The sequence below is a fragment of the Enhydra lutris genome, unplaced genomic scaffold (genome assembly GCF_002288905.1).
Source record: "Enhydra lutris kenyoni isolate GAN:26980312 unplaced genomic scaffold, ASM228890v2 scaffoldscaffold57, whole genome shotgun sequence".
Taxonomy (NCBI): domain Eukaryota; kingdom Metazoa; phylum Chordata; class Mammalia; order Carnivora; family Mustelidae; genus Enhydra; species Enhydra lutris.
The window spans coordinates 12,807,048-12,830,051 of record NW_019154141.1 but is presented as its reverse complement, the minus strand read 5'-3'; the positions used below and the strand labels follow the sequence as shown (position 1 = coordinate 12,830,051).

The 23,004-nt window shown below is 45.1% G+C and overlaps 1 protein-coding gene across 2 annotated transcripts in view; it reads left to right on the top strand.

The window, feature by feature from the left end:
• The first annotated feature begins 2,533 nt into the window (after positions 1-2,533).
• The window catches only part of LOC111158115 (DEAH-box helicase 8), a 31,802-nt gene continuing 11,331 nt past the window's right edge, over positions 2,534-23,004 (top strand). The window contains exons 1-16 of one of the 2 annotated variants that reach the window (XM_022519972.1): positions 2,534-2,690; positions 8,540-8,625; positions 9,392-9,464; positions 9,898-9,983; positions 10,824-10,933; positions 11,322-11,687; positions 12,174-12,318; positions 12,415-12,618; positions 13,248-13,335; positions 14,729-14,826; positions 15,936-16,083; positions 17,474-17,655; positions 19,822-20,016; positions 20,329-20,514; positions 20,634-20,844; positions 21,489-21,670. In XM_022519972.1, coding sequence (XP_022375680.1) covers positions 2,543-2,690; positions 8,540-8,625; positions 9,392-9,464; positions 9,898-9,983; positions 10,824-10,933; positions 11,322-11,687; positions 12,174-12,318; positions 12,415-12,618; positions 13,248-13,335; positions 14,729-14,826; positions 15,936-16,083; positions 17,474-17,655; positions 19,822-20,016; positions 20,329-20,514; positions 20,634-20,844; positions 21,489-21,670 — 2,508 coding nt within the window. In that variant the 5' untranslated portion in view covers positions 2,534-2,542. Of the gene's footprint in view, positions 2,691-8,539; positions 8,626-9,391; positions 9,465-9,897; positions 9,984-10,823; positions 10,938-11,321; positions 11,688-12,173; positions 12,319-12,414; positions 12,619-13,247; positions 13,336-14,728; positions 14,827-15,935; positions 16,084-17,473; positions 17,656-19,821; positions 20,017-20,328; positions 20,515-20,633; positions 20,845-21,488; positions 21,671-23,004 lie in introns of both variants that reach the window. The other variant, XM_022519973.1, reaches the window with a different exon arrangement.

The following is a 23,004-nucleotide window of genomic DNA, read 5'->3' as shown; positions in this document are numbered from 1 at the left end:
AAAGAGCTTCAGTACTTTCTTCTCTGCTTCCTACCTTCCCCAACTTCTTACCCAAATGCCAGCAGCTATGACTAGTCTCTGAGACAGAGTAGAAATAATGCGGGGATTGTGGTTAGGGCCGAACACATATATCAGTCTAGGAATAGGCATCAAAGCGAAGTCCTTGTTACTACAAAGAGGATGGTGGGAAATCATTTCTTACCCATAATGGGTGGTGGTGTGGGTGGTGATGAGGCCTAGGGTATTTGTTTTAATGTATTTTTTTGGTGAAGGTAAATTATTTCCTGGGAACTGTCAATGGCTGTGTTGTAAGGGCCACATGGAAGCTGTCCAAGGAAAGCAATATAGTAATAATGGGCAATTAGAAGTATCTGATATATTTAATATAGTATTATAATATTATTGTTTAATATAATATTATATATATTAGCCAAAGGACAATTAGAATACATTCATTTTTGGGCTGCATTTGATTCAGTGTATCTTAGGGGAGAAGAGGATTTCACTGCATCTTTGGGCTGTCAAGTTATCCATTATCTTTGCTTTTCTTTCTTTTCCTTTGGCTTAAAAAAATACCTTGGCATTACAGGAAATATGTGTATTGTGTAACAAACTTGCACTCTTGAAAACATGTATATGTAAATAAAATTTAGTAAGTTTTGCTGTTAATATTTACTACTGAGATGCATGTTCAATAATTTCCAAATAATCCCAAGAGTGCTTAAAGTTAAACTTTATTTTTAAAAATTTTTTGAGAGAGAGAGCACGTGGGGGTACAGGCAGAGGGAGAGAGAGAGAGAGAATCTTTTTAAAAAATTATTTTATTTTATTTATGTATTTGATTGAGAGAGGGAGAGAGCATCAACAGGGGTAGGGGGAGCAATAGGCCTCCCACCAAGCAGGAACCCCCCCCTCCAACTAGAGGCTTGATCCCAGGACACTGGGATCAAGCCCCAAGGTGAAGGCAGGCACTTAACCAACTGAGCCATCCAGGCTCCCCATCTCTAAGAGATCTTACAGTATTTACTGCTACTACGACTACTACTACTACTGACTACTACCCATTGTGGTTCTATATCCCTTTCCCCCGCAGCCCTTTGAAGACAAAACAAACTCCATGTTCCCCCCTCCTTCCAGGTAAATATCAGGGAAAAGCAGAATATAAATTTAAAATTTCTAAAGGCAGAGAAGCACCGAGAAAAGAAGTCAAACAGGTTAAGTCCCTAATATCCTAACTCTAAGTTGGCAAGTTGAGCACATTGACTTGAGAGCAGAATTTTCCTTTCCATTCACCAGGAAAAAGAATCCGAGCAGTATTGATTCCTTAGGAACCTGGAAACATGGAGCTTTTGGAGTCAGTGAGAGCTAATGCTCCTGGTTTTCTCTGTCATTTTTTCAGTCCGTGGTGAGATGTTGGAGGGACAGAGTCCAAAGGTGCAGCACTGTAATGTAGCCTGAAGCTAAAAAGCAAAAGGGTCTGACATCCTCCCTTTTGCTTGATTGGAGGGTCACTTACGCCAGGGTGCCTTCATTTCGTTATGCGTTACACAGAGCGGTGCGGTGTGGGAGAATCCTTACTTCACCTTGGGACTGTTGCAAAGGAAACGGGAGACCAGAAATACAAGTTGGGAGACCCGAGCTTATGACCTTAGGTTCACATCACGGCTGCTATCTAGGGGCACAAGTTCTGAGGGTACTGGCAGGGGAAAATTCGGAGTTGAGAAGTGGTTTTCACAAGACAGCTGGGTGGCTCTCTGGGGTCTCAGACTGAGGGGACCTGTACCTGACAGATGAATTTAACACTGACCATTCTCTCACCCTCAGGCTTATAGTAACTGGCATTCGTAGTGTGTTTACTATGCGTCAGACTCCTTGCACAATTGTCTTAGTTATCACCTGAGCCCATTTACAGCAACATTATCCCATTTTATAGATAAGAAAACGCAATCCCCAAAGATTAATTTGCCCAGTGTCACTTAGATTAGCGGAAGTGTCAGTTTCCTTATCTGTAAAATGAATTAATAACAGAATTAGACTATCGCCTAGTGGTTTGTTACAGAATCGCTCAAGATACTAGTCACGAGCCACGAATAGGTAAAGCTCCGGGGATAGAAGGAACCGCTATAAAGCAAGTTTTGCCTTTTCTAGGCTTGAATTCGGATTCATTTTTCAAAGCGCAGGCGCGCAGAAGGCGCGAGGGTCGTAACTTCCCCGGCGTCCTTTGCGCAGGCTACGGTCGCCCTCTGCCGACGTCAAGTGGGAGAGCGCTGAGAGTGAGCGTTTCCGGGCCTGAGAGCGGCCTGAGAAGCTTGCTGGCCGGTAGAGGGCGTTGCCGGCGTACAGAGTAACCCACTTGGCCGTCCCTTCCTTAAGCACTTCCTGTCTGATCTCTATGATTCGTAGGCTGCATCACGGGAAGTTCCTTTCGTTCTCAATTTACTGTAAACAAAAAGGACGTGCGTCGACCCGGAAGTGGATACTGGAGCAGGCCGGGAGTAGCTCTGAAGGCCGGCAGTAAAGCTGGGTGGCGGCGGCCTTAGCCATGGCGGTGGCTGTGGCCCTGGCGGGAGCAGTAACCACCACAGAACTAGGCCCCGCGGAAGAACTCGCCAAACTCGAGTATCTGTCTTTAGTGTCGAAAGTTTGCACCGAGCTGGACAATCACCTGGGGATTAACGACAAGGATCTGGGTAAGCCGGAGGAGGCCCCCGCGGCCTCTGGGCTTGGGTCGAGGGAAGCGGAAGGAGAAATGGGGTTGATGGGCTGAGTACCTGTGTTCCTGTGAGTCCCTTTCCCTCTCTGTCGCAGATACTTGGGCCCAGGGAAGCAGCGGCCTTGACCCCCGCTTGAGAACCCTCCAGGCTGAGGTGTTAAGAGACCATTGCCCAGAGCTATCAGTGAAACCCGGAGCGGCTATCCCTCCTGCTCCCTCCCCACCCCCAGCCTTAGTTAATTAAACAGCGTTAACAACAGCAGCAGCAGCAGCCGCTTCGTAATGATGATAATGATGGCCGACCTTTATTGACAGGACAGATATTATGCACAAGGCTTTACTTACATTATCTTACTTGGTCTTCACACGACCGTGTTAGATAATATTTGTTTTTCGGTTAAGAAAACAAGGGTCTTGGGCTCCCGGATGGTTCAGTCGGTTAAGCGTCTGCCTTCGGCTCAGGTCATGTTCCCAGGGACCGGGGATCAAGCCCTATGTGGTGCTCCGTGCTCACCTGCGTCTCCCCCTCCCACGGCCTGCCGCTCCCCCTGCTTGTGCGCTCTCTTGATCTCTCTGTCAAGTAAATAAATACAAACGTAAAAGAAACCCCCCCAACCCAAGGATCGAGTAATTAAGTGATCCCCCTCAAAGTTACATATCAAATGTGAGCCTAATCTGGAATCCCAAGTCTTTCGAAGTCTGCCTTTAACTGTTCTCAACCACTTATTAGGCGTTTACGGACAGAATGTACCAAAAGGTGGAACTAAAAAGAGCCAGGGGCCTAGAGCTAAGGCCACAGGCAGGTGGAGTCCTTATGCAAGCAAAGGGAGGAAGGGATCAAAAGCGTCTGTGGAGGTGTTCACCTTTGATAGGTACAGGGATGCTTGATCCATTTTAATAGGAAGGAGGACAGAGAATGTGGTTGTAGATGCAGATAGGTTTAGGGACTGGTGGTAGGAAGATGAGGGAGAGACTTCCATTTAATTGGTCTCTTTTCTAAATGAAGATGAAGCCATCAACTGAAGAGATGGAGGGGAAAGGGCATGTGACAAAAGGGGTCAGGGAGGTTAGATGTGTGATCTAGATTAAGATATGTCTCTGAAGCTGTTTTCCTCATCTGTGAAATGGGGACGATAAGGTGTTTTTTCCGGGGTTATCATGTGACACCTAGGGAGATGCGTGGCCGCCAGTATGTTTTAGTTCACCTTTTTCTTGCTTCCGAGTCAAGATGAGCTTGTCCTGTATCATCTGTCTTCATTCTCCTTCTCTTTTAGATGGTAATGAGTGACACTCTTGTCGTTTGCTGTCTGGGTTGTATGTTCCTCCATTCAGCAAACATTTACTGAGCCAGTGTTAAATCGTTTTGATGTTAATCTCATTATGTACGAAAATAAAATGAGGTATAAACGCCATAATTTTCTAGCCTATATATGACTGAAGACTCCATTTAATCTGCAAGTAGACCACAAATATTTTTTTTTCTGTTTGTAATTCTGACACCGTTTTTTTTATTTATTAAAAATATTTAAGTAATCTCTGTGGCCAGCATGGGGCTTGGACTCACGAACCTGAGATGAGGAGTCGCACCCTCTTCCAGATGAGCCAGCGAGGGTCCCTTGACGCCATTTGTAATGTGTGTTTTTTCCAGTCCTGCTAAGCAGTTCTGTGACACTGGGTGCTAATCCTACATTGAACTGAGTTTTGATGCTGTCTACCTAGAGATAGCATCAGATCCCACAGGTTATGGACTCAGACCTACAAGACTGCCCCACCCCAAACTTCAAATACCATTTGCAAGGTCAGGTTGTCAACTTGTGCTGACCAAGTCACTATATATAGATCAGAGGTTCCAATGACCCCCCTCCTTGGGTTTGATTAATTTGCTAGGGCGACTCCTAGAACTCAGAGAACATTTTACTTACTAGATTACCGGTTTATTATAAAAGGATATAACTCAGGGATAACCAGATGGAAGAGATGTGTAGGGCATGTATATGGGAAAGACTGACCAGTGTCCATGCTCTCTGAGTGCCCACTGTCCTCAAATCTCCATGTGTTCACGTCACCATAAGCTCTCCAAACCCAGTCCTTTTGGGTGTTTGTGGAGGATTTATTATAATAGGCATAATTGAAAAAAAAAGGCATAATTGATTAAATTGTTGGCCATTGGTAAATGAACTCAATCTCCAGCCTCTTACCCCTCTCCAGAGGTCAGGGGTGGGACTGCAAGTTCCAGCCTGTAAACACACGGTTGGTTTCCAGGCAGTCAGCCCCCAGCCTTACACTTTTTGAGGAGCTTTCCTAAAGTCATCTCCTTAATGTAACAAAAGACGATGGAGACCAAACATATATTTCTTTTTATAAATCACAATATCACAGTGTTGTACACAAATTATAAAACCAGTAACATAAAAGTTATTAAAGTTGGAAAAATGAGATAGTATTGTTCATTTGAAACTAAATTGCCAGAGTGGGTTTAATATCTAAAAGGTGTATATTTGTTACTCGTTTTTTTTCTTTTTAAAAATTTTTATTTATGTATTAGCATGAGAGGAGAGAGGTCAGTGGGAGAAGCAGATTCCCTGCTGAGCAGGGAGCCCGATGTGGGACTCGATCCTGGGACTCCAGGATCATGACCTGAGCTGAAGGCAGTTGCTTAACCAACTGAGCCACCCAGGCGCCCCTATATTTGCTACTCTTACATTTAAAAAAATTTTTTTTTAAGATATTTTATTTATTTATTTGACAGGCAGTGATCACAAGTAGTAGGCAGAGAGGCAGGCCGAGAGGGAAGGGGAAGCAGGCTCCCCACTGAGCAGAGACCCTGACGTGGGGCTCGATCCCAGGACCCCGGGATCACGACCTGAGCTAAAGGCAGAGGCTTTAACCTACTGAGCCACCCAGATGCCCCCATTTTTTTTTAATTGTTAAAAAAGATTTTATTTATTTATTTGACAGAGAGAGATCACAAATAGGCAGAGAGGCAGGCAGAGAGAGAGGAAGGGAAGCGGGCTCCCCACTGAGCAGAGAGCCCAGGACCTTGGGATCATGACCTGAGGGGCAAGCAGAGGCTTTAACCCACTGAGCCACCCTATTTGTTACTCTTATGTTTATTTATTGACTTGATTCTTTTGATTTTGGCCTTAATGGTTTTTTTTTTTTTTAAGGGAGATGGTGGGGGAGGGACAGTGGAAGAGGGAGAGAGAGAATTTTTTTTTTTTTTAAGATTTTATTTATTTGACAGACAGAGATCACAAGCAGGCAGAGAGGCAGGCAGAGAGAGAGAGGAAGAAGCAGGCTCCCTGCTGAGCAGAGAGCCCGATGTGGGCTCAATCCCAGGACCCTGGGATCATGACCTGAGCTGAAGGCAGAGGCTTTAACCCACTGAGCCACCCAGGCGCCCCAGGAGAGAGAGAATCTTAAGCAGGCTCCATGCCCACCTGGGTGCCTGATGTAGGGCTCGATCTTACCACCCTGATAGCATGACCTGAGCTGAAAGCTAAGAGTCAGATGGTTAACCAAATGAACCACCCAAGCACCTTGATGTACTATTACTTAAATCTGTTTCATTATTTTTCCTGTTTTCACCACTTAACTTTTTTTTTTTTTTTTTAAGATTTTTATTTCTTTGATAGAGAGACAGCCAGAGAGGGAGCACAGGCAGGAGGAGTGGGAGAGGGAGAAACAGGCTTCCTGCAGAGCAGGGAGCCCCACGCGGAGCTTGATTCCAGGACCCCGGGATCATGACCTGAGCTGAAGGCAGATAGATGCTTAATGACTGAGCCCCCCCCAGGCGCTCCAGCACCAAACTTGTTTTTAATCACTAATTCATCTTTGAGGTGCCTGGCTAAGTCAGTTGGTAGAACATGTGACTTGATCTCCAGGTCGTGAATTTGAGCCCTACACTGGGTGTAGAACTCACTTAAAAAAAAAAAAATTCTGACTCACTAGTTCATCTTTGATTGTTGACTTAATTTAATGATGTCCCCATATAATTTTGAAAATTAAGAAAAAGCCCGTGATTAATGACAGCCGCAGTGTGAATATGCTGCTGATTGCTTTGGAGTAGTCTCTCGAGCCCTGCATGCCCAGCACCACGCGACTGACTTCTCCCTCCACATTTCTCTGCGGAATGTGGACCCAGAAGTCAGGTTGCCTCGGTTCCACTCCTGGCTCCACCAGTTATTGTAGGTAGGTCAGCATCTCAAACCCTCAGCCTCCTCATCTGAAAAAAAAAAAAAAAAAAGCGGGGGGGACACAATAATGGCATCTGCCGATGGGGGCTGTTGTGAGACTCATGGGGATAACTCTGCTGAAGCACTTAGCATAGTGCTTGCTGGGCACGACAGGGCGGTCACAAAGCCTTGACCATTGGCATTGTTAAGTGTAAGCTCTGTCCCTGTACTCTGATGGCATTTGGCTTTTACTTAATGGCATCCAAAAGGTAAAGGCACAGAAATGCCAGCTCGGAAATGGTATGAGAGCACTAGTTGATGTTAGTTGTCCAAATCTCCCATGCTATTATTGTTACGTTTTAGCTTTAAAATCCAGATGAGGGGCGCCTGGGTGGCTCGGTGGGTTGAGCCTCTGCCTTTGGCCTGGGTGGTGATCCCGGGGTCCTGGGATCGAGCCCCGCGTCTGGCTCTCTGTTCAGCGGGGAGGCTGCTTCCCTTCCTCTCTCTCTGCCTGCCTCTCTGCCTGCTTGTGATTTCTGTCTGTCAAATAAATGAATAAAATCTTAAAAAAAAAAAAATCCAGATGAAACCATTACCGCTTTCCTGTGGGGTTCACAGCGTGAATGTTACTATCTCAGCCCCTCAAAAAATGCACTTTGCTCCCGAAAGTCTCTTACTTGATAAATAGCTCTAATATTAGAAATTTCCAACACTGGGCAGGTTTGTAGAGAAAAATCTGGGGGGCAAGTGAGTCTTTGATCAACTTGGAGATTGTATCGCCCAGCAGCCGCCTGGCTGGCGTAGATGGATTGGGTCTGACCTTCCTGAAACTGTAGAAAGCATCCTACTAACGTGCGTCCATGGGGGGAGGAGGGAAGGGGGAAGGAGGGCTCTTGCTTTTGGGTACAGTCACCTCTGGAGTCTCTGTGGCAATGTGGGCAGCTACTAGTCTGATGAGAAGAGTATGATGAGGGACGCCTGGGTGGCTCAGTTGGTTAAGCAGCTGCCTTCGGCTCAGGTCATGATCCCAGCGTCCTGGGATCGAGTCCCACATCGGGTTCCTTGCTCCTCAGGGAACCTGCTTCTCCCTCTGCCTCTGCCTGCCATTCTGTCTGCCTGTGCTCCCTCTCTCTCTCTGACAAATAAATAAATAAAATCTTTAAAAAAAAAAAAAAAGAAGAGTATGATGATCTGGGGGAGGGAGAAATTTCTCCCTTTGGTGCGTGAAGGGCCCAGTGAACTATTCTGTAGTAATAACTTTTTTGCATTTCTTTTTTTTTTTTTTTAAAGATTTTATTTATTTATTTGACAGAGAGAGATCCCAGTAGACAGAGGCAGGCAGGGAGAGAGAGAGAGAGGGAAGCAGGCTCCCCGCTGAGCAGAGAGCCCGATGCGGGACTCGATCCCATGATCCTGAAGGCATGGCTTAACCCACTGAGCCACCCAAGCGTCCCACTTTTTTGCATTTCTAAAAATGAACTGGAACATACCTGGATAATCTTGGTACTCTAAATTCTCTTTACTCTCACTGGATGGTGCTCTTTGGTTTTTATGACTCTTGGGTAGGCTAATTGGTTTGGCTTTTAATGTACTTGAAAGTGATTTTTTTACTAGTCTCCATTCCAGTTTTAATCCCTTTTCTCCTTTGCAGCTGAATTTGTGATCAGTCTTGCTGAGAAGAATACCACCTTTGATACTTTTAAGGCTTCCCTGGTCAAAAATGGCGCTGAATTCACGGTATGTGTACCTAGGGACCCTTGTTTTATTTTAATGTCACTATCAAAATTTTATTTTGATAGGATTTCACATAGGATTTAGGTGGAGAAAGGAGATAACTTGTACATACCAAACAAAGAAACCAGTAAGTGTGTAATGTTTTCGTGCCACGGGGCAGCGGTGATATAAGTGGATTTCCTGTGATACCTTTCTAGGAAAGTGGAGCAGGATTTCCATCATTAAGTCTTTATGAGTGTTTATAGTCTTGTTCTATGAATCCGAAGTCAAAAGCAAAAGAGTCTAGGTTTTGGAAGTAATTCTGAACAGTGGAAAATAAAAATGGTTGAATGGAACTAAAGTACTTTTCCCCCCAAAGAGTCCTAAATATCAGCTTTCTCTGAAGCCACTTTGCTAGGTTCATGCCCATCATATAGATACTCTGTGCTTCTTTCGTTCCACCTAGCTCCATTCAGGTGTACAACCAGCTTTTCTTAGTGTTTTGTTTTTTGTTTTTTTTTTTTTTTTTAAATAAGATGTGTTTTTTTAGAGAGGGTGAGAGAGAGTGCATGTGTGCGGGGGGCGGAGTGGCAGAAGGAGAGAAAATCTTAAGCTCAAGCTGAGCATGGAGCCAGACATGGAGCGCAATCTCATGACCTTAAGACCACGACCTAAGCTGAAACCAGGAGTCAGACGCTCAACTGACAGTTGCCACCTAAGTGCCCCTAAAACTAGTGGTTTTAAGCACTAATTCAGGGGCTGATAATTTTTGTTCTGTTTCTTTTCGCAGGATTCTCTTATTAGTAACTTGCTGCGTCTCATACAAACCATGCGGCCTCCAGCAAAGCCTTCTACTAGCAAAGGTGAGTAGAGTGTCTGGCCGTGCTTAGCTTCCAGAACACTGTAGAGCGTGAGCATCCTGTAAATTGTGTTCTTTTCCCTTGTGGCAGCTCCTGAGCCAAGTTCACAGTCTAGTAACATTTCCCAGATGACTTAAAATTAAACTCATAAGACATAACTAATCAAATGAACTCTTATGTATCTCTTCCCCCACCCTCACACCCTACCACATGCCCAGATAGTTTGTTGAGGGTTTTGTCAAAAGTGTTATTTTTAGGAAATCAGATTATGTTTATATTAATGTACACGACTTACATGTAGAAAGAAAAATGCCATGTTCGGTTTTTAGTTTGATGCAAATCTGATATTGAGGTTCTTTGTTAAAAATATGAAATCTGTCTTTCTCTTTTTCTTTTTCTATATTTTTAACCCCTCGATGCTCTTTGATGAAACAAGATCCAGTTGTTAAACCCAAAACCGGAAAAGAAAAGCTGAAGGAACTCTTCCCAGTCCTTTGCCAACCAGACAACCCTTCTGTCCGGGTACTGATACTATTTTGAGAAAGTCTGCTAAACTGTGGTGTTTCCTCCATCTCTGTCTCTTTGCTTTTTGTCTCATTAGTTCCTAGTTTTAAGTTTGTGTTCATTGTAATATTTTTCAAATTGAAAGTGTTGGTCAACTCCCTGAATGCGCACTATGCCTAGAATAGTGTTACAGTTCAGAGAATGATGTTTGAGGGAAATGGGATTGACAGTTGTGGGGAGCAGTGATTAGGGATATGAAATAGGTATGGAATAGCTTAAGGTTCTAGAACAGATACTGATATGTGAAATTAGATTTTTTTTGCTCTATTACATGTTAGAAGTGTTTTTGTTTTTATTTATTTTTTTGAAGATTTTGTTTATTTCTTTGAGAGAGATTGAGAGAGCACAAGAGTGCACAAGCAGTGCGGGGGCAGAAGGAGAGGGAGAAGCAGACTCTCTACTGAGCAGGGAGCCTGATTCGATTCGGGGCTTGATCCCAGGACCCTGAGATCGTGACCTGAGCTGAGAGGCAGACAGTTAACCAACTGAGCCACCCAGGAGCCCCCTTAACATCTATTTTCTATTTATAGTAATACCTTGGATGCTTTTGCAGGAGGGGTGGTAGCTAATTGCCCTCTGTAGGCTTGTATGAAGGACAAAGGGAATTTGCCAAACGTAGCAGTGATTTCCAAGAGCCTCTGCTCATTCTTTCTGCTGGAAATCTCCACCTGCCTCTGCTTTCTTCGCATAAAGTGGTCAGTGATGTAGGGGCTGGAGTGATGTAGAGGGATCTGGAGTGCGGATGCTCACGATTTTCTCCCCCTCTCCTCCTAACTTCACCGGCTGCGGCTGTTGCAGACCATGCTGGATGAGGATGATGTGAAAGTCGCTGTGGATGTGCTGAAGGAACTAGAGGCCTTAATGCCCAGCGCTGCCGGCCCGGACAAGCAGCGAGATGCTGAGCACCGGTTCGTCTTTAGTGTCTTGGCCTTTGGAGGTTTAGGGTATCGCCGTAGTTGAATTTCGTGGACCCGCTAAGCAGAATTTTGGGCAAGTTTACAGAATCTAGACCGGCCGTGTCCCATATTGTTAGATCGCCTTCATTGCCTCCTGCAAAGAGTATTTACACAGCGAGTGCTAAGTCGTTCATAAGGTAGAAGTCTGGGTTGAAGGAGGCTGAATATGTTTGTGATCTCCTCTTTTATTGGCCTGCAGGGGTGTCACAGAGAAACTCTAATTCTGTTCAGCGCTCAGTAGGCACTTGATGTGTGCAGCACTGTGCTGGGTGCTTTGGGATGCAGAGAGATGAAATTGGGCTGGTTTCTTTTTTCAAACAGGTGTTTGTTGATTTGTTAGGGACAAGACGAAGAAGAAGAAGCGGAGCCGGAGCCGCGACCGGGACCGAGAACGGGACCGAGATCGGGAGCGAGACCGAGACCGTGATAGAGACCACAAGAGGAGACACCGGTCCCGCTCCCGGTCACGTTCCAGGACCCGGGAAAGGAATAAAGGGAAGTCTAGGTATCGGTCCAGGAGCAGAAGTCAGAGTCCCCCCAAAGATAGGAAGGACCGGGACAAGTATGGGGAGAGGAATCTGGACAGATGGCGGGATAAGCATGTGGACCGCCCTCCCCCAGAAGAGCCTGCCATCGGAGACATTTACAATGGCAAAGTTACCAGCATCATGCAGTTTGGATGCTTTGTGCAGCTGGAGGGATTAAGGTAATGGCTGGTACTCTTCTTTCACACCTGTGATGTGCAGAATTTCTCTTATCACTGGGGATTTTCACGTTCTAAAAAGTTATGATTAATGTTGCTTTAATGAAGTCAACCATATCAGGTTGTTAGAATTTGACTTTTTTTTTTTTTTTTTAAGATTTTATTTGTTTATTTGAGAGAGAGAGAGAGTGCATGGGGCTGGCGGGGATAGCAGAGGGAGAGGGACAAACAGACTCCATGCTCAGTGTGGAGCCTGATGTGGGGCTTGATCTCACAGCCCTAAGATCACAACATAAGCCGAATTGAAGAGGTCAGACACTTAAACTGACTGAGCCACCCAGGTGCCCCACTATTTTATTTTTTGACCGCCTTCTTGGTACTTTCAAGTTTTGGAGTTTAAGACCATTTCCTTTTGTTGAGTTTCAACAATAAATCTGTTGGGATAAAGGTATTTTAGGCATTCTCCAGATGTGTGTGACTCTCCCTTAGGAAGCGGTGGGAAGGCCTGGTGCACATCTCTGAGCTCCGGCGAGAAGGCCGTGTGGCCAATGTGGCGGATGTGGTGAGCAAAGGCCAGAGGGTGAAAGTCAAAGTACTGTCCTTCACTGGGACCAAGACCAGTCTGAGCATGAAGGTAGGTGAGATACCCAGTCAGTTTCTACATCTCATGGCCAGGGAAACCTAAGAGGACAGAGAATGAGTGAGTTCCCTTTTTTTGTATGTGTTTTAGGATGTGGATCAAGAGACTGGAGAAGATCTAAACCCCAACCGACGACGGAATCTTGTTGGGGAGACCAATGAGGAGACCTCAATGAGGAATCCAGACAGACCGACTCACCTCTCCCTCGTCAGTGCCCCCGAAGTAGAGGATGATTCACTGGAGCGCAAACGCCTTACCCGCATCTCTGACCCGGAGAAGTGGGAGATCAAACAGGTTGGGGCCGTTTGCCTTTATGGCCACGGAGTTATTGTGCATGTTACGGTAGTTAGGAGGGTGGACCCTGGAGCCCAGTGGCCCAGGGTGACTTCTGGCCACTTACTAGCTGTGCGATTTTGAGCCAAGCTACTCACCTTCTTTGTGCCTCAGTGCCGTCATCTGTGAAACAGGGCAGTGGTGGCGTTGTGGGGGTTAAATGAGTCCGCAGAAGTGGAGCGCTTAGGTTCTTGTTTTCACCATTCGTCAGTGCATGTCAGCGCCATGTGGTGCCAGGCCCTGAGTAGATGCTAGGGCTGCAGAGACGGATGGATCATGGTTCCTTACCCTTGAGTCCAGATGGAAACATCATTGTCACAGCTGGATGTTACGTAACGGGGAATGTGCACAGGGCTGTGCTGGGAAAAGCAGGGAGGGAGCAGGTTACACTTCCTGGGGGTGAGACTCTTGAGCCCTCCTTAGGCCCTATGTGCCCAGGGGTGCGGTAGATGGTGTTTGATGCCCCACAGTCCTGGGTCAGAAGAGACAAAAAAACCCAGGCCTCCTATGGGAACTTCTGTGTTAACTCCTACGAAGGAAGAGTTGCGATCCTAGTGGGTTACGGACGCTGCCTTCTGTCCTTCCATTAGATGATTGCTGCCAACGTGCTTTCCAAAGAAGAGTTTCCGGACTTCGATGAAGAGACCGGCATTCTTCCTAAAGTGGATGATGAAGAAGGTAACTGGCTGCTTGGATTGAGCAGGATCGTGGATCTGGAAAGACAGTGGCAAGTTGAGCCGTCGGATGGGGGGCTTAGATGTCGTTTAACCTTCATCTACATCTAAGGAGTGCCTTAGCTCGTATGTTCCTTAGGTCTTACCACTCCTTATCTCTCAGAACCAGAGTGGTTCTCATCCCTGCATCCCCCCAGGATGGAAGCAGAAAATGCGTTTTTCTGACAGACATTTATATATTGTACTTTTTGGTGATGATACTTTTTTAAAAAAGATTTTATTTAGAGAGGGAGTGAAGAACGGACACGCACCAAGCAGGTTGGGGGAGGGGCAGAGGGAGAGAGAGAGAGGATCTGAGGCAGACCTGCTGAGCACAGAGATTGAGACCAAATCGGGGCTCAATCTCATGACCTGAAATCATGACTTGGACCAAAACCAAGAGTTAGACACAACCAACTGAGCTACCCAGGTGCCCTTATGACACATGTTCAGGCTATAAAAAGTTGTATTGTATTTTCGGTAGTAAATTTCATCTGATAGTCTTAGTAATTGTTCTGAAAATTGTGGGTCCAATTAGACTACCTCTGAGTTGCCATGGAAATAACTTTCAACTCAGCTTATTAACAGTTTTTTAAAAATTGTGAAATTCAACAGTGGGACATAAATTTATGTAACGGTAATAAGTAAACACTATATACTTAATTACCCAGGTTACATAGAATTTTACCTGCACCTTTGAAATCCTTACATGTCCCCCACTGATTAGATGCTCTTTTTTGCTCTGCTGGATAACCACCGTCCTAAATTTTGTGTTAATTATTTCCCTGCCTTTTTTTTTTTTTTTTTTTTTAGCATTTTTCTATCTATATATCTGTCCCTAACCACTGCCTTATTTAGTTGGTTTGAACTTTTTCCTTTTTTTTATTATTATTCTTTTGATATTTATCTATGATGATTTTAAAAAAAATATTTTATTTATTTATTTGACAGAGATCACAAATAGGCAGAGAGGCAGGCAGAGAGAGAGAGGAGGAAGCAGGCTTCCCGCTGAGCAGAGAGCCCAATGCGGGGCTTGATCCCAGGACCCTGAGATCATGACCTGAGCTGAAGGCAGAGGCTTAACCCACTGAGCCACCCAAGGGCCCCTTAACTTCTTTTGAAAGTAGCTTCTCTGATCAGTTCTTTTGTCGGAGTATAAATGCCAGAAGTACCTGGGGGCAGGGGAAACAGCCCTTTCTGTTAGAGTTTCACTTGAATTGCTATCTTTTTGACTTTGTGAGCTGTCTTTGTTAAAGATCACTGGTGCCATGGAAATCATTTGTTTTGGTAAAAATGATTGATTATTTCTCTCTCTCTCCTTTTTTTTTTCTTAATTTTTCTTTTGGGGGGATTTTTAGATGAAGATCTTGAGATCGAACTGGTTGAGGAAGAGCCTCCATTCTTGAGAGGGCACACCAAGCAAAGCATGGACATGAGCCCTATTAAAATCGTTAAGGTGAGAAATGCTGGGCCTCTAACCTGGGTGTGCCGAGCGAATTTCTTTTCTTGATGTAACTGTTCAGTTAGTTTCTCAGAGCAGTCTATTACATATGCAGAAGCAGAAGTTAGGCTGAAGATAGTATTATTGACTGTTGGTCAGGGTCTAGAATGTTTTTGTTTTAAACGGTGATTGATTTGGCTTTGTTACTTTGGCCTTTTTGCTTCTTTTGCTCTCATTCTGCTCTGTTTTGGGAACAAAGGAGGAAATAGGAGTGGTTGATCTACTATTACTGCCTTTGCCCTTGCAGATTCCAAGGCAGTTTTGAAGGGCTCACGTGACCAGTTGGGGCGGGCCCTTAGTAGAAGCTATAGCGCTGAGTGCTGCGGGTGGCAGGGCTGTGAAGAGAAGAACTCATGGAAAGTTATGATATGTTTTTAGGTTTGGAAAAGGATATTTTAAAGATCTTCCAGCCCAGCCCAGTAATTCGTTCACATAGCCTTTGCAACAATTCCTCCTCTGTGGTTTTCTGTCTACTTGACGTTTTGGTGACAGGGAATTTGCCAGCCCTTAAGGAGATCCACTCCCATCTTCAGAGGGATCTGATCATTAGCTCTTCTTTAGAAGCTGAGATGTCTCTTACCAAGACAGCCATGTTAGTCCTAATTTTAGTTCCACATTCTGTAAATACAGAAGAAGTCTTACCCCTCCTGTGTGTCCCATCTCTCTTGGGGTTCTTTTTTTTTAATTTTTATTTATTTTTATTTTTTTAAAGATTTTATTTATTTATTTGACAGACAGAGATCACAAGTAGGCAGAGGCAGGCAGAGAGAGAGGAGGAAGCAGGCTCCCCGCTGAGCAGAGAGCCCGATGCGGGGCTCGATCCCAGGACCCTGGGATCATGACCCGAGCCGAAGGCAGAGGCTTTAACCCACTGAGCCACCCAGGCGCCCCTCTCTTGGGGTTCTTATCTTCAAGCCAACAGCCCCAGTTCTTCCAGTGTAGTCTGGTACATTGAGATGAATGTCCTTCTTAGGTTCGGGGGCTTAACCTCTATGTTTTATTTCCCGGATATTTACTGCATGCTGAGGTCTTACTGTGATGCTGTTTGTTCTCTGGTGCATTAGAACCCGGATGGTTCCCTCTCCCAAGCAGCAATGATGCAAAGTGCCTTAGCCAAAGAAAGACGGGAACTCAAGCAGGCCCAGAGGGAAGCGGAGATGGATTCTATTCCCATGGGGCTCAACAAACACTGGGTTGATCCTCTGCCTGATGGTAAGACCCTGGGAGGGGCATGTGGACTGTTCAGAAATAATCCGATCCTTCAGTGGGTTAAGCATCCAACTCTTGATCTCAGCCCCCATTGGGCGTAGAGCTTATGGAAAAGACAAAACTTTTTTTTTTTTAAGTATTTTATTTTGTGATTTTATGATTTTTTTTTTTTTTAAAGATTTTGTTAATTTTTTTGACAGACACAGCAAGAGAGGGAACACAAGCAGGGGGAGTGGGAAAGGGAGAAGCAGGCTTCCTGCTGAGCAGGGAGCCCAATGCAGGGGCTTGGTCCCAGGACCCTGGGATCATGGCCTGAACTGAAGACAGATGCTTAACAACTGAACCACTCAGGTGCCCCAAGTATTTTATTTCTAAGCAGTCTCCATACCCAATGTGGGGTTTGAACTCACAAACCTAAAATCAAGAGTCGCACACTTTACCAACTGAGCCAGCCAGGTGCCCTAAGAATTTCCTATATTAAAGATAATACAGCTTTGAAGCTTCTTTTTTCACATAATTGTTTGTGTAGTCAATATTAAGTAACTGCCAGATAGAGTCTTATTCGTGTGAGGCAACTGGGGAGCTTGAGGTATGCTGTGAAGTAAGTAGACATAATCCCTTCTCTCACAAGGCTTACAGTTTATTTTTATTTATTTATTTATTTATTTTTTATTAAAAGATTTTATTTATTTATTTGACAGACTGAGATTACAAGTAGGCAGAGAGGCAGGCAGAGAGAGAGGAGGAAGCAGGCTCCCTGCTGAGCAGAGAGCCCATGTGGGGCTCGATCCCAGGACTCTGAGATCATGACCCGAGCCGAAGGCAGAGGCTTTAACCCACTGAGCCACCCAGGCGCCCCAAGGCTTACAGTTTAGTGGGGACAATGAAGATTAATCACAGTTACCAGCTAACTAACCATATCACGACCAGTGCTGTGTGAAGTACAGGTGATGTGGGTCACTTCCCTGAGAAAGTTGAGACCTGAGGATAAATAGGACTGTGTCCGTCAGAGGGGATGAGGTGGGCTTGGGGCGTGTGTCCCAGGCTGAGGAGTAGCCTGGGCTGGGGCTGTGAGGTGGGGCGGCCAGGACTTAGGAATTGGGGCGCAATTCTAGAGTCCACTGGCAGGTGCTGCTGGGTCTAAACGGGGGAAGGGCGTGATCAGAGTTGCATTGCCAAGGGATTGTTGCTGCCCAGCAGAATGGATCAGATGGGCTGAGTGTAGACACTTGAGGTGATCTAGCAGACTTTTCTAACGGGAGAGGATGGTGGCTTGAACGCAGGGGTAGCAGACAGGAGGGATCCACTGGAGAAATGGGATTTGTTGAATGTTGGGAGCGGGGGCACCGGGGTAGCTTGAGGATGATACTAAGTCGTGTGTCTTCCCTTGCAGCGGAAGGCAGGCAGATTGCCGCCAATATGAGGGGTATTGGGATGATGCCCAATGACATTCCCGAGTGGAAGAAGCATGCCTTTGGGGGCAACAAAGCTTCTTATGGGAAGAAAACCCAGATGTCAATCATTGAGCAGAGAGAGAGCTTGCCCATCTACAAACTGAAGGAGCAGCTGGTCCAGGTGAGAAGCCCCTTTATGATGTGTCGGTGCGGGAGTAGCGAGGTTTTCTAAAAGAAGGAGGACGTGTTTGAATAGAAATTAGTTGCATGGATATGTGTACATTTGAGGTGGCTCTTCTAAAGAGGATAGGAAAAAACAACACACCCAAGTACTCTAAAAAACTTTACACACACACACACACACACTTGCATATAAAATATTTATTATATATTTTATATACATACATATATACACATACATATTATATATATTACATATATATACATATGCAATATATATATTCATTAGTCTGTACATTTTTTTAGATTTATTTATGTAATCTCTACACCAGTATGGGGCTTGAACTCATGACCCCGAGATTAAGAGTTGCATGTTCTGGGCGCCTGGGTGGCTCAGTGGGTTAAAGCCTCTGCCTTCGGCTCAGGTCATGATCCCAGGGTCCTGGGATCAAGCCCCACATCGGGCTCTCTGCTCAGCAGGGAACCTGCTTTCTCCTCTCTCTCTGTCTGCCTCTCTGCCTACTTGTGATCTCTGTCTGTCAAATAAATAAATAAATAAAAAATCTTAAAAAAAAAAAAAAAAAAAAAAGAGTTGCATGTTCTGCTGACTGAGCCAGCCAGGCGCCCCTGCATTTTTCTTTTTCCTAATGAGGAAATAAACCTGTTTGAACGAGGGGCCTCTGGAATGGTTCTGAGTGTTGTGTGGCCCAGAGCAGCGTTCCCGGCCAGTAAGAGAGATGGGGATGCATAGCCAGGGATCCCATTTGGGCAAGACTTTGCTAGGGGAACTTCTTTCCATTTTTTTGGAGATTGGATTTGAAGACCAGCAAACTTTTCCCTGGGCAGCCGAGTTTACTGGTTCCTAATGAATCCTTTTGGTGTTATCTCAAACATACACAAGCAAGTACAAATACATAAGTACATGCATGAATACTCTATGTTTTATGTCTGCTCTCTGTTTCTAGGTGGCAGCATACGGTGCATATGTTCTGCATCTTGCTTTTTCCCCTTCATGATAATCATGATAAGCTCAGAAAAATTTTCTTTCTTTCTTTTTTTTTTTTGTGGATGTGCTCTGGCTTATTTAACTTGTCCTGTATTTTTTTTTTTTTTTTTTTTTTTAAAGATTTTATTTATTTATTTGACAGAGAGAAATCACAAGTAGGCAGAGAGGCAGGCAGAGAGAGAGGAGGAAGCAGGCTCCCTGTTGAGCAGAAAGCCCGATGTGGGGCTTGAACCCAGGACCTGGGATTATGACCTGAGCCGAAGGCAGCGGCTTAACCCACTGAGCCACCCAGGCGCCCCGTATTTTTTTTTTTTAAGATTTTATTTATTTATTTGACAGAGAGAGACACAGTGAGAGAGGGAACATAAGCAGGGGGGAATGGGAGAGGGAGAAGCAGGCTTCCCACTGAGCAGGGAGCCCGATGCAGGGCTCGATCCCAGGATGCTGGGATCATGACCTGAGCCGAAGGCAGACACTTAACAACTGAGCCACCCAGACGCCCCAACTCATCCTGTATTAATAGACATACAGGTTGATGGCCATCCTTTACTGTTATAAATGGTGTAGAAATAAGACTTCTGGGCTAAGGTATTGGAGTTTTGGCAGTGGAGTGAGTGGGGAGCCTGTTTTGGGGCTCGATCCCAGAACCCCAGGATCATGACCCGAGTGGAAGGCAGATGCTTAACCCACTAAGCCACCCAGGTGCCCCTGGAACACTTTATATACCTTTTTTATTTACTGTTGAATTCTTCAACTGTGTGTGTATAATACTTAAAAATAAATACGTAAAATCAGGGATATCAGGGAAACTACCTATCAGGTAGTTTATGGTTTTAGCCTCAACCGTTATGTTCTTATGAATTTAAGAAAACCAATAAAATTTTAAAAAGTAGAGTTGAATCAGTTAAAAAAAGAATATCCATAAAGTTCCAAGTTTTTAAGTTATACGTGTAGTTCAAGTAAGAAAGAGCATTACCCTAGAAAATCACCATTGATATTTTTTTCTATGCATAACTTTAGATTCTGGTTATAATCCTGTCATATGTCTATTATCATATCCCCTTTTTCTTCTTTAGTATTAGAATGTAAACATTGATTATTTTCCTCTAGAGTAACGTGTGGGAAATTTTAATGACCGTATTTATATTCTGTTGCTTTCAGGCTGTCCATGACAATCAAATCCTGATAGTTATTGGAGAGACAGGATCTGGGAAGACAACACAGATCACCCAGTACCTGGCGGAGGCAGGCTACACGTCCCGGGGCAAGATTGGATGTACCCAACCCAGAAGAGTAGCAGCCATGTCAGTGGCCAAAAGAGTGTCAGAGGAGTTTGGTTGTTGCTTGGGCCAAGAGGTAAGTGGGTCGTGAAGCTGTTCTGGAAATGCCTGAAGAGAGTGTACAGGCCCAGATCTCTCTCTGTGAAATGGGAATGGTACTGTCTTCCTTCATGTTTCTCCTGTGGGGAAGAGGGTTCTCATGGTCATCATTGATCTGTTCAGGGTCAAATCCAAGGCAGATTTTACTGTGAGGAAGTCACTGCATGTCTTGGTTGAATTCTTACCTATTAAGATTGCAGGGAACATTCTCACTGGGCTGAAGTCTTGCCTGGTGATTGCAGAAAGGGGAGGTTTGTGTCTCAGGTTTTCAGCTTTGTTTCTGCTTTAGGTGGGCTACACCATTCGATTTGAGGACTGCACCAGCCCAGAGACAGTGATCAAGTACATGACAGACGGGATGTTGCTCCGAGAGTGCCTGATTGACCCTGACCTCACACAGTACGCGATCATCATGTTGGACGAGGCGCACGAGAGAACCATTCACACGGACGTGCTCTTCGGGTTGTTGAAGAAGGTAGCTAGGTGCTCTTTGGTGACCCTTCCACCTGTCAGGGACTCAGTTCTGGGAATCAGGTTTGAGTCCCTTTGCCTTTTTGCTTTAGTTCTTCTTAGCCACGTTGCATTTCCCTTTAGACGGTTCAGAAACGGCAGGACATGAAGCTGATTGTCACCTCAGCCACACTGGATGCAGTGAAGTTTTCTCAGTACTTCTACGAAGCGCCCATCTTCACCATCCCTGGTCGAACATACCCGGTGGAGATACTGTACACGAAGGAACCGGAGACAGATTATCTGGACGCCAGCTTGATCACTGTCATGCAGATCCACTTAACAGAACCACCAGGTGGGAGGAAAGAGCATTTTCCCCTCTTAGGCCAGAAGTCCCGACGTGGGTCGATTTTCTCTCATCTTATAAAACAAAGTCTTTTAAATATCAGTCTCTCTCTAAGCCAATGCCTTATACGTTTGAAGGGGCGGTAGAGGTATAAATAATGGCCCTCAGGGTTTATTTATTTGTTTTTTAATTTTTATTTTTCTTAAAGATTTTATTTACTTATTTGACACACAGAGAGAGAAATCACAAGTAGGCAGAGAGGCAGGCAGAGAGAGAGGGGGAAGCGGCTCTCCGCTGAGCAGAGAGCCCGCTGAGGGATTCGATCCCAGGACCCTGAGATCATGATCCGAGCTGAAGGCAGAGGCTTAACCCTCTGAGCCACCCAGGCGCCCGGCCTGCAGGGTTTAAATGCATCTGTTTAAACATAGACATACACACACACACAAATAAATATAGACACAAAATTTTTTAAAAATTAAATATTAAAAATAAGAACACACTAAAAATGAAAACCCAGAATAAACATGGACGGATGAAAACCTCTTGGTTTGTTAGAGGTCAAAAGAGGAGTGTATCTTCTATCATTTGGCGTTCTTTTCATGTCTGTCTTTTCTGTGGAGCACACACACAGGAAGTCAATGGTTTCTTCTTAGGTGATATCCTGGTCTTCCTGACTGGTCAGGAGGAGATCGACACCGCGTGTGAGATCCTCTATGAAAGAATGAAGTCCCTGGGACCGGATGTTCCAGAGCTGATCATCCTGCCAGTGTACTCTGCTCTTCCCAGTGAGATGCAGACCCGAATCTTTGACCCGGCTCCGCCTGGCAGCAGAAAGGTAACAGCAGGCAGAGGTGAAGCTCCTGTGTGCCCGAACCACGTGGCCTATGCACCTGGCCCTAATGGGGATTGCCTAAGGTGCACGCAAGCTTTGATTTTTTTATGTCTTAGAAAACAGTCAGACCAGTTTGTTAAGGAATAAGGATCTTGTATGTGGCCTTAGCTCCTCATCTTCTGTATTCGACAGATATTTTTTGAGCCTCTGCCAGGCTTTAGGGTGTGCACCAGGGCTGCGGTGTGAGGCCAGGCCTCTCTGCTGTGGGGCACCCAGCGGTAGACAGGCCTTGAACGTATGGTGTGAAAGAGCTGCTGGGGCTGTGGATACCCCAAGGGGGAGGCCCTTGCCCAGAATTCTTAGAGGAAATAAGGACCTAGGCTCATCCTGAAGAGCGTGTGGCTGTTCCTCTAGCCGGGAAGGGCAGGAGGACAAGCATTCTGAGAGGACAGTCTGTGATAGCCTTGGGACAAGAAAGTGTGGCCATCTCAGGGGGCTGCGTCCTTCTAGCAGCTGAAACTCACTGTGTGGGTGTGCGTAGGAGACAGTGAGAGAGGAGACAGATGGGCTTTTTAAAATAACAGCCTTCCATGGGCGCCTGGGTGGCTCAGTGGGTTAAGCCGCTGCCTTCGGCTCAGGTCATGATCTCAGGATCCTGGGATCGAGTCCCGCATCGGGCTCTCTGCTCAGCAGGGAGCCTGCTTCCCTCTCTCTCTCTCTCTCTCTCTCTGCCTGACTCTCTGTCTACTTGTGATCTCTGTCAAATAAATAAATAAAATCTTTAAAAAAAAAAATAAATAAATAAATAAAATAAAATAAAATAACAGCCTTCCTGAGATATAATTTACGAACCATACAATTCAAGCTTTTAAAACATACAATTTAGTGGCTTTTCACAGAATCGTTTGATCATTAATTGCCATTACTGATGGTAATTAATCATAACTGTTGATCACTAGAGTTAATTTTAGAATAATTTCATGACTCTAAATGAAACCCGGTACCCCTTAACAATCACCCCCCCTCACCCCTCTGCTTAGCCCCTGGAAACCACTAATCTGCTTTCTGTATTTCTGGATTTGATTATTCTGGACAGTTCATAGAATGGGGTCATATAATAAGAGGTTTCTGGTGGCTGGGTTTCTTTCACTTAGTATGTTTCCAAGTTTCATCCACGTTGTAGCATGTGTCCAGTACTCATTTTTTTTTTTTTTTTTTTAACATTTTATTTATTTATTTGAGAGAAGAGAGAGACAGTGAGAGAGAGCATGAGCGAGGAGAAGGTCAGAGGGAGAAGCAGACTCCCCGTGGAGCTGGGAGCCTGATGCGGGACTCGA